Source organism: Neodiprion pinetum, chromosome 1 (genome assembly GCF_021155775.2).
Source record: "Neodiprion pinetum isolate iyNeoPine1 chromosome 1, iyNeoPine1.2, whole genome shotgun sequence".
Taxonomy (NCBI): Eukaryota; Metazoa; Arthropoda; class Insecta; order Hymenoptera; family Diprionidae; genus Neodiprion; species Neodiprion pinetum.
This window is the reverse complement of record NC_060232.1, coordinates 27,282,672-27,299,860: the sequence shown is the minus strand read 5'-3', so window position 1 is coordinate 27,299,860 and position 17,189 is coordinate 27,282,672. Positions and strand designations below refer to the sequence as shown.

Here is a 17,189-nt window from a genome sequence, read left to right as displayed (position 1 = left end):
CATGTTCCTGCACATGGGGATATCAAATTCTATCGACACGGACAACGCAAATCGAGCCGATCAGTGGCAAGTGATGGCTCCCGCAGAGATACGCGCAATAAGGGTGCTGTGCACGAATTTTATGTGCTGGGTAACATTATTGGCTGGAGGGGTGAGGTTTGGTTTCAGAATCGGAGACTCGGTGCAACTTACCGATTCCAGGTTTGCATTGAAAAGTTCGGAGCTTCACAAAGCGGTGAATTAAAAATGGACCGTGGAAAAGGAAATTATACCATCGGGAGCGTATTGTCTCACTGTACAACCTAACATTTTTCAGTATGGGTGTAAAAGTTCGGTTCTGTTATAACGAAGTTGTGTTAAACATCTGACGAATATTATATCGGCATCGCTGTAATAAACTTTGGTCTGTATAGTTTACGAGCCGCGGCTGTTTAGATAGGGATCGGATGGATCCATTAGTATCACTTCTCTCGCCGATAACTTGCTTGGAAAGTAGTGGTGGCTGGCATTCAATGTTGAGGTACTTTACTAAGGTGACCTTCGGTACGACTTGAAAAAAAAATTGGCGTTTCGGCATTCAAATTGATTCAAAGTAAATGAGGGAAAAAAACTTGTCTCACAGCACAACTTTGTATCTTGACAAGAAATAGTGCCTGTGAGCACAATTTGTTTCTCATTTCGATAACATTCTTTTTTAGGATATATCAAGTTAAGAATTGTGTTTTTTACGTCGAGTGAATAATGTTAATTTGGCGTATTCAGTATGCTGTAGAAGAAAAACTAAAAGCATTTGGTTTTCGGTAAAAATTGATCCACGAAAATTTGTTGGGTCGTTGATCCCGGATGTGAGATCAGATTTGTGCAATCCGAAATGACGAATCCAATGTGGAAGGATAAAAAAAAATTATAAATATTCGAAATTTGGTAGAAATTTGTAGGCGAAGGCTTTTGCGATTACCGATAACGAATCGAAGATCTGACTTTCAAAATTTATGACGGCGAATCCATTATGGTGGTACGAATTAAAAATAATCGTCTCATTTTCACGTAACATGGGACCTGACGGCCTTTGAACCGTTAATCGCGAATCTGAATACGTAGTTCAAAATTCGAATTGGATGTTGATTTTTTTTTCTGAGGATCCTTCACGTTAGAAATCATAATTTCAGAAATGAAACGAGGTAAAAAGAAATGTGTCTTTGAATACTGCACATCATATAATATAGTAATTTTCTTTCATAAGTAAATTTTTGTGCAACGAAATTTTCCAAAACCTAACTGTCACTATTTTATATACAAAGTAGATTTCAAATATTAGGTGTGAGACATCGAATATTTCAGATGCACGATGAAAAGTATTTTTTATTTTGTACAAATTATTGTCATTTTTTCATCAAAGCGTAAATCTAATCATTTTACTGGTCTGAGAACTAGAATATTATTTAATGTCTACTATAATGTAGAAAGAAATAGTCAAAAATCAGAAAAAACTAGAGAATACCAGAAATACTGAAAAACTCAAGAGCAGGAGAAAAGCATACGGGGGAATTGCATGTAAATTTTCTCCCGCTTACCAGATCAGTAAACATTATCGTTGAGTCGGGGATAAAATGTTTCAAGTGATCGAATTCTTGGTCCTCATTCTTACGAGGACAGCGTTAGCATGCATTCGAAGCGAGATATTCTTTCGAAGACGTATCCGACCTAATTTCATTACAGTTTTGATTGAAAGTATTCGTTTGATAATTACCTGATTAGTGTAACCGCGGTCGCGATTGTGATGATACCAGCTGTAGGGAACAATCGAAGTACGACTCTGATCTGTATCATTGCCGCGATGATTCATGACGGCAACCAAATCGGCTATAAAATTCCCAATAGCAACAACAGCCATAAATAATATGGTGAGGACAAAAATGTTTAAGGCTTGGTAGTATTTCGTCATTATTCTTCTTGAATCTCGTACGTTTTTATAAATCATAGTATTATTTTCCAAGTTGATCCAGTCCTTATCCATAAAATGTGCCAGTTTCTTGATCAGTACTCTGTGCCAAGAAAATGTCAACCACTTGCTAATAATACAAGTTACGGTGCTTGTCATGCTCAAGTTAGAAATGGTTTTATCCATATCGTGACTAACATCGGCGAGGCCACACAGTAAACCGCAGATTAGGAATGAGAGAGTTACCAAATGCAAGTACCACAATAACTTGTACAATTTCTCATGTTTTCTTTTTGGCCAAATTCCCATATAAATCATGAGATAACGTAACGCACCAATCGCAGTGATAAACTGATCGCAGAACTCATCACTGCCCTGTATTATTACCGACTGATTGTCGTTTACCATTGCGGTTATCGCTAATGTCATTTTTGAAAACCCGATTAACCGAACGACAATGGTCCTTCTGTGACTGAGCTTCGTCTGCGACAGGCCAACGGAACTCAGAGCGTGAGGATGAAAATTGTGCAGGTATGAGTGAGGCAAGCCTTGGTCTGCGAGTGGCGAGTAACAGCCCCTCCAAAGATGCAACGCTTAGGGTTGGATTTCATAAATTTTATATCTGCATTGATGCGACTGGTTTTCCGAGAATTGTAGTCACCGGTAGGGTAAAGTTTCGTACCAGAATTGTACACTTTGTTCAACTAATTGGGAATGTGCATTCGAGAGTTCCAAGTTTGAGGCTACCTAAGCTATTGAGTTTAAAAAAAAATCGTCTCACAAGTTAAAAATTACTTGATGAAAGGATGACCACGTCACCGCATGGAGCGGCGTGTATAAGTACGAATTAGGGGTACGTTTCCACCATAAATGGCTGTTTTTGTACGAAGTCATCTTCCATGAAGAAGGAATCGGATTGACGAATTCTACACAACTCTTTCCACTGACAATCTCCACCTAAAATTAGTATTTATGAGATTATACGTTTAATCGTTGAAGCAACTTCAGAATTAATCTCGACTTTCTTCGGTCACGGACGGATTTCAAATATTACTATTCATCGTGTCATTCAAAATCGACAGTGAAATTACGTGTTCGGACAAAATTACGCGTTTTGTCAAAAACATTATTGTTCGGACAGTAAGTTCGTATAAGTTCATTTTCAAGTTCAGATTCCTCTTTTATCCGAAAAAGAAGCAAAGTAAATCTTTTAACGTTGAATGTAAGTTTGCAATATTAATCGTATACGAGACGAGGACGAATATTGCAAATTGGCAACGTGGAAAAAATCTACGTGACCTCTACAGTTCATACGATACTTTGTGTAAAGAAAGCTCTTTTAAAGAAAAGTATCCACACATGAAGGTTTGATTTTAAACATTTTTTAAACTTAGACTATAACACTGCGTACTTTGTCATTTCAGTGGTTTCTAAGTTGCAAAATGAATTTCTGTTGGCAGTTTCCACTTTAATGTACTTTGCGCAAGGTTTTTGGACCGGAGGTGCTTTCAAGGGATATTATATTTGTCTAGCCAAAAATTTTCTCGAAAAAAAATGATGGCTAAAAAACGGCGATACGGTTTTTGCGGGATACATTGAAGCGACCTTCAATAAGATTTGAATAGAATTTCAATCCTTAAATCACCTCGAAATGCATGTGGAACGAAATCCCTGCAAAAGTGCAACCCTGTGTCTCGATAAAAGTGATGCCTGGAAATTGAAAAAATACATTTCACACAAACAAGTGAATACTCTTATTTTCGATCGCAATGACAACACAATTTCGTATTTTCCCAACACTTTTTCAAGTTTTTTAAACAGGCATCTTTGTTTTGCAATAAATATCGTCTACACCCCGTAATTGTTGAAAAAAACCTAAGGTTCCATTGTAACTTGCGACCTGAATAGTCCAACAGACACGAGTTGCTCTTTTACTACGGATTAAGAAAAAAAAAAAAATTTGAGCAAGAAAGTCAATTCGTTACGAAGTTATGTTCTTGAATACAAATGAACGTTTATTCATCTTCACAGAAATACATGCTTGCAAATTTAGTGTTCACAACGTCGTGCAGTCTAATTCTTGACTACTAACAATAAGTATTCATAGTCACTAGCTGAAGTCGAATCGCCTGTTTTAAACATTCTTGAAGACGCGTATATCGCAGCCTATGATGCGATTTTCTTCTACCAGCGACGGAGGTTGCGCTAAACGTTTTCGAATATCTGTGCAGACATATAAAACATATGCTGAATAACTATGAATATCGATGAATATTCAGGAGAAAGGACTGTGCGATGTAATTTACTGTTTCTGCTTTGGAAATTAAAGAAATTACCTATCATCGTACAGAAGCTTGAAATACGATAAACGTGTTTTCTACTCTTGCACGAATTTATCGGTTGACTCGACCATCTTCCGACATGCTCATTGCTCGTAGTGCAGAAAGATATGATGCGATCGATTTAACCATCTGTCAGCATATAGGTATGCGTTCTGATTAAATTATACGAGATCATTTGGTACCGAGGAAACAGAAGCGAACACATTGGCGTCCACACATAGCACGCATTGTATACCTGAAGTTCCGATCGGTCACATTTGATCGAAAAATAAATTTGCTGCTAATAATACGATTCGACAATGAATTTACAGACACAGCTTAATCCCTTGCGTTTATCTATCTTCCGACTAGTCATCAAATGCTGCTCTCGACAATTTTGATACACGTGTTTTCCGATTTTCCGAGTTTCCACGTAGAAATATTGGAAAACTAATGACAGGATCGTGTTCCCCGGGAAAATTTGCGACTGATTTCAGATTTGTTTTTTTTCGAACTTAGAGTTTACTTATTATCGAATCAAAAGAAATCAAGAGCGTGAATAAAATATCGTGAAAAATGCTTTTAATGCAAGATATATGTTTCTTGTTTAAAGTCTGAAACAAGACTGTTTTTACAATAATGTTGGTTGGCGCAGCAACCTTATTCTTTTTAAAGACATAAGAGGTTTATAAACGTCTTTTATCTATGCTGACTACTAGATCATTAAAGAGGGGGCAAAACGGGTGATTTCACCCTTTGTAACACTACTCCCCCCCGAGGAAAAGAGTCGTCCCGACTCGGGAAAGATAAAACAATTATAAAAGTAGTCTAGTAGTCAGTGCTCAAAGGTGAGTTGGAGCTGTGGCTCTAAAAATTTAAGAACTCCCTTTTTTACTATCTGGCATTTGCCCACAGTCTCAAGGTAAACCACAGAAAACCTTGAGCAGATAGTTGAGCGTTAAATAATTTCAAAAATTTATGTGCCTTGTTTTATAAAGGTAAGTGTTATTAAGTGTTATGTATCTTCATGAAGGATTGTCCGAACGAAACAGGTTCGGGTGGAAACATCGAGGCAGGAACCGAAAATTCCGGGACCAAACAGGATAAAGGCAGATTCCTTTTAGAAAATTCACACAGGAAACAGGGAAATAGATGGGTGACTGATCCTAGTCTTCTTTAGAAACAGCACACCCTAGAGTTTTGGAAGGACAAATGTGAGTGATGGTATAACTAATCAAATTCACTAAGTGAATTTGGGAAAATGCACGAATAAAATAAATTGAATATGTATTCAAAAGAAAAGAAACGATCTTATCTGAATCATTTCCGTGTATTTCTTCAAAATAAGACCACCAGTCATCTTCAGGAATCGGGGAAAGATTGGATGGGAAAAGGCTGTGTCAAGTAACCTGAAAAAGTACTCACAAAAACTGACACTTAAGGTTAATAAAATGTGAAAATCAAGCAATCGCTCATCGACCTCGAAAAATAATCGTGGCTCTTTTCACATTAATAAACCAAAGCCTATCCGACACAAAACTCGATTCTAGAGAAAAAGGTTTTAGAAAAACTTGGTCGGCTGTAGTTTCTACAATTATAACCAAAACGGCAGCCGATAAAGAAGAAAAGGTTTGATTTACTAGCCAATCCTCATGAACCTCAGGAATAGTTCTGAGTAGCTCTAAAGAAATGCTCGATTCCTCCTCACGAAAACGGAAGAAGTTTCTGGGGAAACTCGCAAATGAACAATCAAATCTACTCTGATCTCAGACGAGCGAATGAGAAGATCGAAATTTTTCATCAATAAATGAGATTTGAAGTCGCGAAAATTACCTAACCTTCGACGAGCTTCATTTCCCTGACAGGCAATAAAATAGGTTGGGAATGCCTGTCACGCATAACCAAAATAATTCAAAGAAAGAGGTTAACTCCAATGATAATTTTATATAAAAACGTCTGAAACTAGTTCCTCAAACCAGCCTCAGAAGAAGAGTTAGTTTGAGGATTGAGGATTTTCTTCCCCAACCTCTTTATCTCTTCTTCGCCAATTATAGGAGTCTGAATGCGAGTTTTGTATCATCTCTCTACTATTCTTTTTAAGTAAAAAGCAATGATTAGCATCATGTCCTATTTTATGACAAAATGAACACGTTACTACATTTTGATCTGTCATAACTGCGCCTCTAATTTCGTGTTTGTTACTCTGATTCTGAAGAGAACCACGATTTACACGATTATAATACTTGTTATTATTTTTATTTCTATAATTTTGAGGTTTTGATTCCTCCGAGTGTTCAAAACTTCGTCTTTCTGAGGTGTTTTCGGACACCTCAATCCGACGAAGCTTGTTCAGCCCAAAATATTGTTTCCTCATTGCCTCCACCTCAAGGGCCTTGGCCGTTGCCTCCCGCAGAGAAGTGAGGCCCGACGTTCCAACGGCCATTTTAATCTCTGGATCATTGATTGCATTTAAGAAAGCTTGTGTTGCTAATAAATTACGAGACGGCTCGTGATCTGGCAAAGCTATACGAGAAAGCCGTTCAATATCTTGACTAAGAGACGCGAGGTCTTCGTCTCGTCCTTGTCTTCTTGTCTGTAATTGTGCCGTGTACAGTTTCGTCAAGTGGTCATTTCCATATCTCAATTTGAGTGCAGAACTAAGTTTCTCATAATCGGAAATTTCTTCCTCAGACAATGCCGTTAAAACATTCAAAGCCGCCGTTCGAAGACAAGAGGCAAGACTGTGGGCCCTCATGGCGGAGTCCCACTGGTTATGTTTAGCTATCGTATTAAACTGACGTTCATAATCTGCCCATGGAATCTTTCCATCAAAAATTGGCGATTTTAAAGGATAAAAAGGTTTCTCATTAATCTGAGAAGCAACCTCAGGAAATCTTGAATTATTTAATTGATTAAAATGAGAATATCGAGGCCGAACCTGAGTCAGAGACTCGGAAAAACCAACCTCATTATTTACTCTTGTTCTACTAATTGGAGATTCATCTACTCCCCTAATAAAAGGCACAGACCTTGATTCAGGAACATCCTGGGATCGTCCTGGATGTTGGACCTCCTGAACAGTAGGAACGGGTACAGGAGAGGGAACAGGAGAGGGAAGCGGAGTAACAACTCTGGAACCCTGCGGTGTAACAGCTGGTCCTCCAGTGCCACTCATTTGATGAACGGACTGAAGAGCCGCCACAGTTGTCCGGAGTAGTTCGTGAAGACTAGTCTCGGAACGCTCTTGAGCTTCTCGTTGCTCTTGAAGCAACTGGACAAGTTGTTGTTGTTGTTGAGTAGCCGTATCCAGAAGCTGCCATTGATATCGTTCGGCGGCTTCTTGTTGTTGGCTCATAATCTTTAGTAGGTCGATTTGTGAGACTGAGACCATCGTAGGGACAGGTAAAGAGTCCACTGAAGGTGCACAAATTGACTCGGGAACCCGCGGATTTTCGGTGATGGAATGTTCTTCTCCGCCACTTTCCCGACGACGAGAGCGTGTCAAACGACCGCTACTCATAGTTTATTTCACGCACTGAATCAACTCGATTAATAAGAACTCAAGATCCCACTTCTGACACCAATGTAACGTTTTGGACGTTACAATAATAAAATATGGATCCGCGAGTTTACTTATTATCGAATCGAAAGAAATCAAGAGCGTGAATAAAATATCGTGAAAAATGCTTTTAATGCAAGATATATGTTTCTTGTTTAAAGTCTGAAACAAGACTGTTTTTACAATAATGTCGGTTGGCGCAGCAACCTTATTCTTTTTAAAGACATAAGAGGTTTATAAACGTCTTTTATTTATGCTGACTACTAGATCATTAAAGAGGGGGCAAAACGGGTGATTTCACCCTTTGTAACAATACGCAAAATACAGCTAAAACACAATTTTTTCTTCATCCCGAACACGATTACTCAAATTCATCTGAGTCAACCTGGCCGAAAAGTTATCTCATTCTTCAGGTCAGGCAGTTCCCAGATTGACCTTGGAAATATATTAAAAATCTTGTGACGCCAATGGTCTCAATATGAATAAACAAAAATCCAAAATCCTGATAGTGCACAAAGAACTCCGGTTTGCAAAACTCCAAAAATGGCCATTCAATTGCGAAAATGAAAAGATAGACATAGTTAAAGGATACGATTACCTGAGTATTCAATTCACGAGCCCTGAGTTATTCTTGGCTGAATTGACCAAAAAAAAAAAATCGAAAGCTTACCTCAAGCGGTGTTAAACTCTAAACTATATACTTCACGCTCAGTGAACTCTAACGACTGGGAAACTGTAAACTCCTTATCCAGGGCATTGGTAGAGAGCGTTTTTTCACACAGTGTGGAGATCTGGGGACTTGGATACACAAATGAAACACAACATCTTATCATAAATCAATATGGTGCTCCCAAGACAACACTGCGCTAACTATGCTATTTGCAACGAAATAGAGTAGTATCCCATTTTGGCAAATGTCCTGGAGAAGGCTCTTAACTGGATTACAAAAATAGTCAACAGGAAGGATGAAAGACTTCCGAAAATATGCACAAAACTGATGATTAAACTGATGGTAAGATTGAATATCGGGCAGACCGATCGAATATTTATAATATCGCGAATACAAAAGCAGACATACTTATCGCTGACTAATAAAAAGAATAAAAATAAATGAAGCTTTTGGGCAGTTGTAGAGTAAAAAACTCCTCCAGTCCAGAATTCTGTCCACTAGTGGACTTCACTGAGCACAGCTGCTTACATCTAAATTCTTCTATCCATATTATAAGAGTTCTAGCTCAATGTCGACTGGTTTGCAATATCTTCCTTCGATAAAAATTACAGACTACAAGCCGAAACTAAATAACAGCGATTATTGTGAATCATGCGCTTCCAGTCGCTCAGCGAAAATCTCACGCATGTTCTTTTAGAATGTCCAAAATATAGCGAAGGCAGAGCGCATACTTGATTTAACTAATCCCAGCAGTACAAAAGCTCATGGCTAAGAATTTTACAACGAAGTACGACAGGCAAAATTACCGATTTATTTAACTATATAATATGTTATGTATCTCAGGCAAAAAACGCGCAAAAGTTTAAAATAATTTAAGTTTCACACGTAACAAGGGAATGACGAATAGATGTTTGTATATTCATGTCAAATCGACACTTATTTATATACAATGTCTGTCTGAACAAATCAATAAACTTACTTATTTACTCACCACTGTGAAATTTTGCATCGTGAGGGGGAAAATTTCTGCTGCGCTAATTATAATCGGTTGCCATGCTTTGGCCATTATTATTGACAGCGAGCCTTTAACAAATGAAGTAGCGTTGTACCATTCTGAATTGTAAGTACCCGTCCCGATGACAAGACCCTTGAAAAACATAAGCCCGCCACAGTTGAAATTGAAAATTTTTCTAACAATTCTTTGAGTTTGTATATTCGTGCATAATACTTGTCGGGGTCGAAAGTGTAAGAGTACCACAAATAACTTTGAAGCGCATTCTAGTACATAGCATAAATCACTGCCAAAACATTCCAACTATACTTCTATTGAATTTCAGGCCAGAAAACTTGTCTTCGTAGCGAGTTATTAAATATATAATTTTGCCACACGTAACGAATTCGTTTGAATTAATAAGCTAAAAACAGAGATGAGAATAACGAAATTTTTCTGTTCCCAAGTCTTTGATTCTTTGATTCGGCATACGTCGTTATACTTACTTGACTAGTCAAACTGTCGCCAACAAAACTGTAGATGAAAATATTCATCAGCCCTACCAGACAGGAAAATCCGTACTTTAGCGCAATCAGTTGATTATCTCCACCTCTTTCTAATTCCTATAAGAGATAGCATTCCAGTTTCAAAAGGCAGATGAATTATTGTATAAACTCACGCATCAATTAAAAGCTGAAATACACAAACTGAAATTTTCTAATGATGCGCGAGGAGTTGTCGATCGATTAGGTTTCGATTGGCTACTATTTATTGTTAGTTTGAATTCTTCTTAAAATATTAGTGACAATCAGTTCAAGGAAAACAGTGGTTAAGATTCGATTAGACCACTAAGTCCAACGATTCATGAGAAACGCGTTGATTAATTATTCCATTGGTTTTTGCCCTTACTGCTGTCGGCAATATGTATGAGCCATAGTCCGAATATATGGTAATTGAAATGAAATAAAAACTGTGTGCTGACACACAAATGGGTTTCTCGTAAGCGATTAAATCAAGGGGTTGGAAATTTTGGAAATATTCACATCGTTGTCCACCGGATAATACACCAAAATAACAGTTAAATCAAAATTTCGCCACTTGATCGCTTACATTTAAATTTTGAAATTGCTCATACGCTTCTAGTATTCCAAGAAAGCTCGTATTGGAAAAATTTATTACGTACCCTGAGAAATGCGTGCGCGTGGAAACAAGTACTGATTAACGAGATAGTCACGCACAGCAAGATAGTTGCACTGAAACATTCTTGTATGTCGTCTGCCACGCTGGAATTTAAAAAGAGTTACCTTTACTAACAATAAGACTCGATAGTATAAATTGCCTCGAAATGTTCTTCTCAAAACGATGTAAGTAAAAACCTACCTTAACAACACCTGGTGACGCTTCGCCATCTCTTTGACTTTCGTCTCGTCACATTCGTAGTCCATTGGATCATACTTGGTTCGTTCAATAAAATCTCTGAAAAATTACCAATAATTAGAGGGGTAAAATACTTGCCAATCCGTAAACGCTGACCAAGTTATTGCGCATCTGTACGTACCCCAGAATCTCCAGTTGACCGGCAGTGTGCAGAACCGTAATAACGAAGAAACCGTCAACTACAGTGCTTCCGACCAATGTTGATACCATACTTATCATTTGAGCAGCGGCCAGCAGCTTGAATCATTAAAATTTTAGTTTAAAATAAGATCATTGCACGAATGGATTGTCTCTCAATTTTCGTATAGCTAACGGGACGCGCCTTCGGAAAATAGTCGTGATTTTAATTGCGGATCTTGTACGAAAAATGTAAGAATTTGTTTTGTTACTCGTTGACAAATCGGCTTAGCTTTTTTCACTCGAAACATTTCCGTAGGCTATTTCTTATACCTCGATCTTGTTTCTTAAGTTGTCCTTTCTCACGCACTGAATGACTAATTTTTCGCGATGACTATAATTGCTGGATGTACCTAAATCTTCGATCGATCAAGTTTGACGAAAAATTTGAAATCACTGATATCGAGTTCCAATCACTAAGTTTGTGACGAATTATCGAAATCTAGAGAGACCATGAAATGCTGAATTTCAGCCTGTACGTATGTTCTCATTATTGGATCTCGGTATTGATGACTGAGTGTTTGATGAAGCTTGCAAAACTTGAAAGCTGTTCTGACAAGGGCCTAACTTTTTTCATTTTGGCCACGGCATTTTGCGAACGGAGCAAGATTTCACATTCTCATATGTTCTGAGTCCTGTTCTTATACTTAAGGTTTCCGTCTGATACCGGCATTAGTTAGTAATGATTATTAGCTTAAATAATGATTACTCCAATGTCTATTAAACCGATTGAAACACGATTTTCTCGAAACAATCAACAAACGCATATTTTTCGCACCTGACGAAACGTGCACGGTCGATGATAATTTTTGCCGTGAAACCATTTCCACACCGATATTTTTTCAACCCTTTGAAATATTGGGTAGTTTCATGTGCAATGTATCACGTCTTGGTTGCACCTTCAATTGTGCTCTGACGGATCTGAGATTTTTTGTGGATATAATCTTTTCAAGAATTTCAACAATTCAATAAATCATATGGATTTTTTTCGGAACGACCATTTGTAAATAAATTGCTGCGAGACGAATGATTTCACAACTAATCGTCCTTGCGCTGTTTTCACTACTCGGTACCTCTAACGGAAAAATCGTCAATGTTTCTAGTGATTTTTCTTGGTCCTTGTTTTTACTATCACAGCTTCAGTATATATTCAAAGCGACGTATTTCCTCGAGTGCGCGTATTCGATCTAAATACATTTGAATTTGGAGTCAGAATATTCATTTCATAAATACCTGAACGGTATAACCTCGGTCGTAATCGAGAGGATACCAGCTGTGAGTCAATGGTAAGAGGTTACCCAAATTTGTATCATTGTCACGATGGTTTGTGGCTACGAAAAAATCAATGACGAACTCCCCGGCTGTAAATATATACACAAGTACAATGGTGCAGACGTAAATATTTAATGTTCGGTAATGTTTCATCATTATTCGTTTCGAATCTGGTACGCTTTTAGGAATCGAAGCGTTGTTTTCCAAGTTGATCCAATCTTCATCCATAGATTTCGTCAGTTTTCTGATTAGTACTTTTTGCCAAGAAAATGTAAGCCACTTTCCGAGAACGTAAAATAACGCACATGCCACGCCTAAGGTAGCGAAGAATTCATCCATATCATCCTCAACATTGGTGAGCCAACACACTTCACCCGAAAGTAGAAATACTAAACCTACCGAATGGAAGCACCGCAATAAATAGTACAATTTGTCATGTTTTTTGTCTGGCCAAATTCCCATATAAATCATAAGGCAACGTAAGGCGCGAATTGCAGTAACAAACTGATCGCTGAACTTATCACGATCCAGTATTCTTTTCGCCCTACTGCTGTTCGACATTTCTGTTTCCGCAGATGATACTTTCTAAAAATCCGATAAACCGAAAGGATATGATCCTCGTCCCGCTGAGGTTCGTCTGCGACTGGCCAACGGAACTACGAACGTGTGGAATGAAACTTGCGTGTTGCCTGGGTATGAGTGAGGCAAGCCTTGCTCTGCGAGTGGCGAGTAACAGACCCTCCAAAGATGCAAGGGTTAGGGTTGTGCTTCATAAATTTTATATCCGGACTGATGCGACCAGTTCTCTGATAATTGTGGCCGTCAGTAGGGTGAAGTTTTATGTCAGAATTGCATACTCTTCAAAGTTTGAAATCACCCGAGTTGTTGAAGAAAAAACGGACCCTCAAAGTAAAAAGACATGAAAGAGGTTCGTTCGCGTCACTGTATAAAACGTTTTTCCCTAGATATCGGTTGTTCGTTACACATTTTGAGAAATAAACCGTTCTCCATGCGTTTCACGAAAAAGTTCGTTTCTTTCACATTTTCTGACATAGCACATCGGTCAATATTTTTATACGAAGACTTATTATGGATTACGTAGCTTTGTGGTTTGTTGAACGGAATCGCCGCCAACTTCAATCGTCATCATTCGCTATTCGTGTTTCAGAAATTATTACTCCGAAGTGATTATTGTTTACCAAACACTATCCATAATGTGTTAAGAATTTTTGTCTCTTCAAGCACCAGTAAGAATATAATGTGTAGGTGAAATGTTTACATCTGAAATTCTTTGCTTCGGATGGGAAGCCCCGTAAGACAAGCATAGCCGTCTAATAACTGATATGCGGATGTGCATATCTTTTGTTTTTACGAGAAGAATATCTATATTATATTATTATATTTTATGGAAGAATATTTATATTATAATTTTCACGAAATTGTTTGAAAATTCTTCTAAAAATGGAGGATTTTCATCTTTAGAATATTTTTACGTCGTCTACGAGAGCTAAACAAGAACCTCGGATGCAACATTGTACCATTCACAGATGTGATGAATAAAAATATATTTTAGTGCTGAAATGACGTATCTACCAAGGCCTTTTATCTTCATTAATTTTTTCGGCTAATTTTTTATATATCAGGTATGACCTCACGAGATATACTTGTGAAAAAATTCGATTCGATTCAATTTGATCTAAATCACAGAAAACTAGCATCGATAATGTACTAGCAGAAATCAAGGAAGTGAAATTACTAAGCTCGTTTTACATAAAGTAAGATACAACGACGCTATAAACAAAGATATAACACAAGCAGTATTGGAAAGCTGCCGCCTAGTAAATATCAACATCAATGACTCATGCATTATAACGGCTTACCAAATAGCTGATAAAAACTGATCTATTTTGATCAAGCTTGTTCGCTCCTACGTGGAAAAGAACTTTTTACGAGGAAGCTAAAGAGATTGGATCGCAATCTCAAGCTATTGCAAATGATCTCACAAAAGAAGAAAGAACTCTGAACACGTAATCATTAAAATCGCTGTACCTACATGCGGGGTGGTCCAAATGAACGTTAACAAGGTTTGACCGCGACCTCCACCGAACCGGTCGCCGAATTATTTCCTACTTCTACGCCACCAAACATACAGTTTCTAATATTTCCAGATTTCTTCCACTTGCCGTTTAGGATTAAGTATTTTAGATCTCGTTTTCCATAAAAAAGTTGTAAAATGGAAAGGTTGTGTATTTTTCGGGAAGAATTTTCTGGAAATCATAAGTCATTAAGAAAAACCGTCTCGGACGGTTTTGACGTAATTCGGAAACAGCAGATGGTAAAACATGAACGACAAGAAGAGATCAATCCATCTGCCCGTCCCGTCGTATCTTGCAAGACCAAAATACCAAATCTGCGGAAACTACAGCTATCAGCCGATTTTAGAAGGAGCTTTCTCAGTCAAACATTAACTATGATTTGACTGGTCAGTTTTGAGATTAATACGTACTCTCAACGAAAGTCGAGCATTGAGACGATCATAAAACAAATAGTCGATAGCTCGGGTGAGATTTTCGAGATGCGAGTGTTGATGGATTTTTTTAGACTGGGGAGCTTTCTCTGAAGAAATATATTGTCAGTTCTCGCAATGCCAATAATGAGTTGTGTCATATTTCCGGAATGATTAGTTGATCCCACGGTTCAGCCTCTGAATACAACTTTTTGTGAGATAGACGCACGCTGCGTGAAACGCACTCCAAACTCCACGGTCATGATAGAACGGCCATTAGCTCAAATTGAATGCCCAGAGAAAAAGAAGAACCGATACATCTGTAATTATACCAGTATTAGCGCAGCTCTGCTTTGCAGTTGCGCTTTTCTTTTCTCAAAATACGATATTTCAGCACCGAATTGTGCCTTACACCATTCATACTTTCGCATGACAGAATTCCGATATTTTTTCGGGTGAAGACCCGATGACCAAGTTGAGAGGCGGTCACAATTACTGCCGGCAAAAAGTTTTCATATCAAAATTGACACATTGTGCGAGAAAAGTTCGAGTATTTGGATAGCGGTATATATCTTGTCATGAACTTTCTCAATTCCTGACTTATAGAACTCATTACTTTACACTTCCGCTGGTAACTAACGAGTCCACCACCGTCAAAGAAGCTTTTCGAACTTACCCACTGCAGCAGACGACTCGGTGTGCCGCGCTGCGCGGCTGACTTGACCGGGGCTTTATCTACTGCACCAAGTGTTTGCTCGTCCCACAGAATTCATTTCCCGACACTCGGCTCCCGAGTGTTTAACGTTTATTCGCACTGACAGTGGTCCCAGTAATCAACGCTCCACTTGGTTAATCAAGAAAGTAACAATACCTACAGAAGTTCGTTGAAACGGTATTACCGTCGGTAATCATTTTTACTGAAGGCTATTTTGGATATTTGAGATAGACAAGTCCACTCTTCGATGCCAAATATTTTACAAGAATTATTACCGGCAATTTCTCGTTACATAATTAGAGTTCACGTCTTCTCATAACTGCAAGCAACAACCGCGTCAGAAGCCAATGCCGGAGGAAAATAGAGACATCCGTAATCAACGATGTCCGGTATAGGAAGATAAATAATATTTATAGAAAGACAGTGAATTGGCATTAATTTCATTTTATTTCACTTTTATCGCGCAAGGAATTACCGTCTCGACTCTTCGGATATCTCCAAGAGACTAATGGTCAGAAACACCCTAACGAATATCGTCACCTCATCGTAACAGTTTATGTTTACATTGCTTCTCCGGCATTCTCCGCGTCAAATTGTTTTTGTATCCGTGGTATTAAGAAGATAATATATTCTCAGTCCGAGTGACTCAATGACCCAACAGACGAAGAGAACTGATTACTTTTCAGTTATTGAAAAGAAATAAAATCTAAAATTTTCAGAAACAACCCTTAAAAGAGATGCTCTTGGTCTGAAATATTGTTGCGGATACCATGAGACCGTCTGATCTTGACTAGACTTTGGCATGAATTCCAAGGTTTTTCTCGTCGGTCTGGCTGATCTTCCGCATCAATAAAAATCCACGTATCGCCGGCAGCCGGGTCCCGAAGATCGTATTGAGCCCGATAAATATTTATAGCGCCGCGTGACTCGATGAATTTTATTACACAGCCGGGAGTTTCGCTTATAACTTTACCTAGACGTAAACTCGGCGAAGGATTTAGGATGAAGTGTTCTGTTGACGCAATGCATCGCGATGACACCGAAGGCTTGTTTACCTTTCTAAGATTCATTCTAATGCCGAAAAACTTGAGCCGACTGCGAAGGTTGACGTACCGGAAGTAAAATCTGAAGCTTTAGCTATTATTCCTCTATCGCATTGTATCCTAGAATCGCCGATTTACAATATCGACCAATGATGTAAGAATATGTAATTTTTTTTTTAAATTCGAAATATCGTTTTGGTTTCTATAAAAGCAAACTTTATCTGATAAAATTATTTTTTTCTGTTATCAGTTACGTGGAAGGAATCACAATTTGACGTCTGGAACCCGGATTCAAAATTCGTGTTGACCGGTGTTATTTATCAATGTAAAAAAGACAAAAGCAAACTGCATCAGTAATAAATGACGATTTTGGTTATTATTCAATGTATGGAATAGTAATTTTTGTATTCGAATAATCGTTCGCAAATCAAACAATTCCAGATCAAGTTTGACAAGTGATTAAATGTGAACTCACACTCAGAAGGCAATGAGACGTAGTGCACGTGTAATAGCGAACAACGAATAACAGTCGACAAGTTTCTTTCAACAGATAACA

At 38.1% G+C, this 17,189-nt stretch overlaps 1 protein-coding gene across 13 annotated transcripts; it reads right to left on the bottom strand.

Moving 5' to 3' along the window:
• Positions 1-266: 266 nt before the first annotated feature.
• On the bottom strand, positions 267-13,258 carry LOC124225013 (odorant receptor 4-like). Of its 13 annotated transcripts, none has more exons than XR_011177738.1 (8): positions 12,331-13,256; positions 11,042-11,157; positions 10,864-10,959; positions 10,667-10,766; positions 9,990-10,106; positions 9,484-9,639; positions 4,279-4,436; positions 3,945-4,189 (listed from the first exon to the last, which is right to left on the bottom strand). XR_011177738.1 is itself a non-coding variant. In XM_046637373.2 (7 exons), the coding sequence occupies exons 1-7, from the start codon at positions 12,928-12,930 to the stop codon at positions 2,010-2,012; spliced, it is 1,221 nt and encodes a 406-aa protein (XP_046493329.1). In that variant the 5' UTR covers positions 12,931-13,256; the 3' UTR covers positions 1,966-2,009. The 13 variants fall into 13 exon arrangements, 4 of the variants coding, with proteins under 4 accessions (XP_046493329.1, XP_046493330.1, XP_068989093.1 ...); XR_011177737.1 differs by having other exon boundaries at positions 3,945-4,165; positions 12,331-13,255; XR_011177736.1 differs by having other exon boundaries at positions 4,279-4,413; positions 12,331-13,254.
• Positions 13,259-17,189: the final 3,931 nt, after the last annotated feature.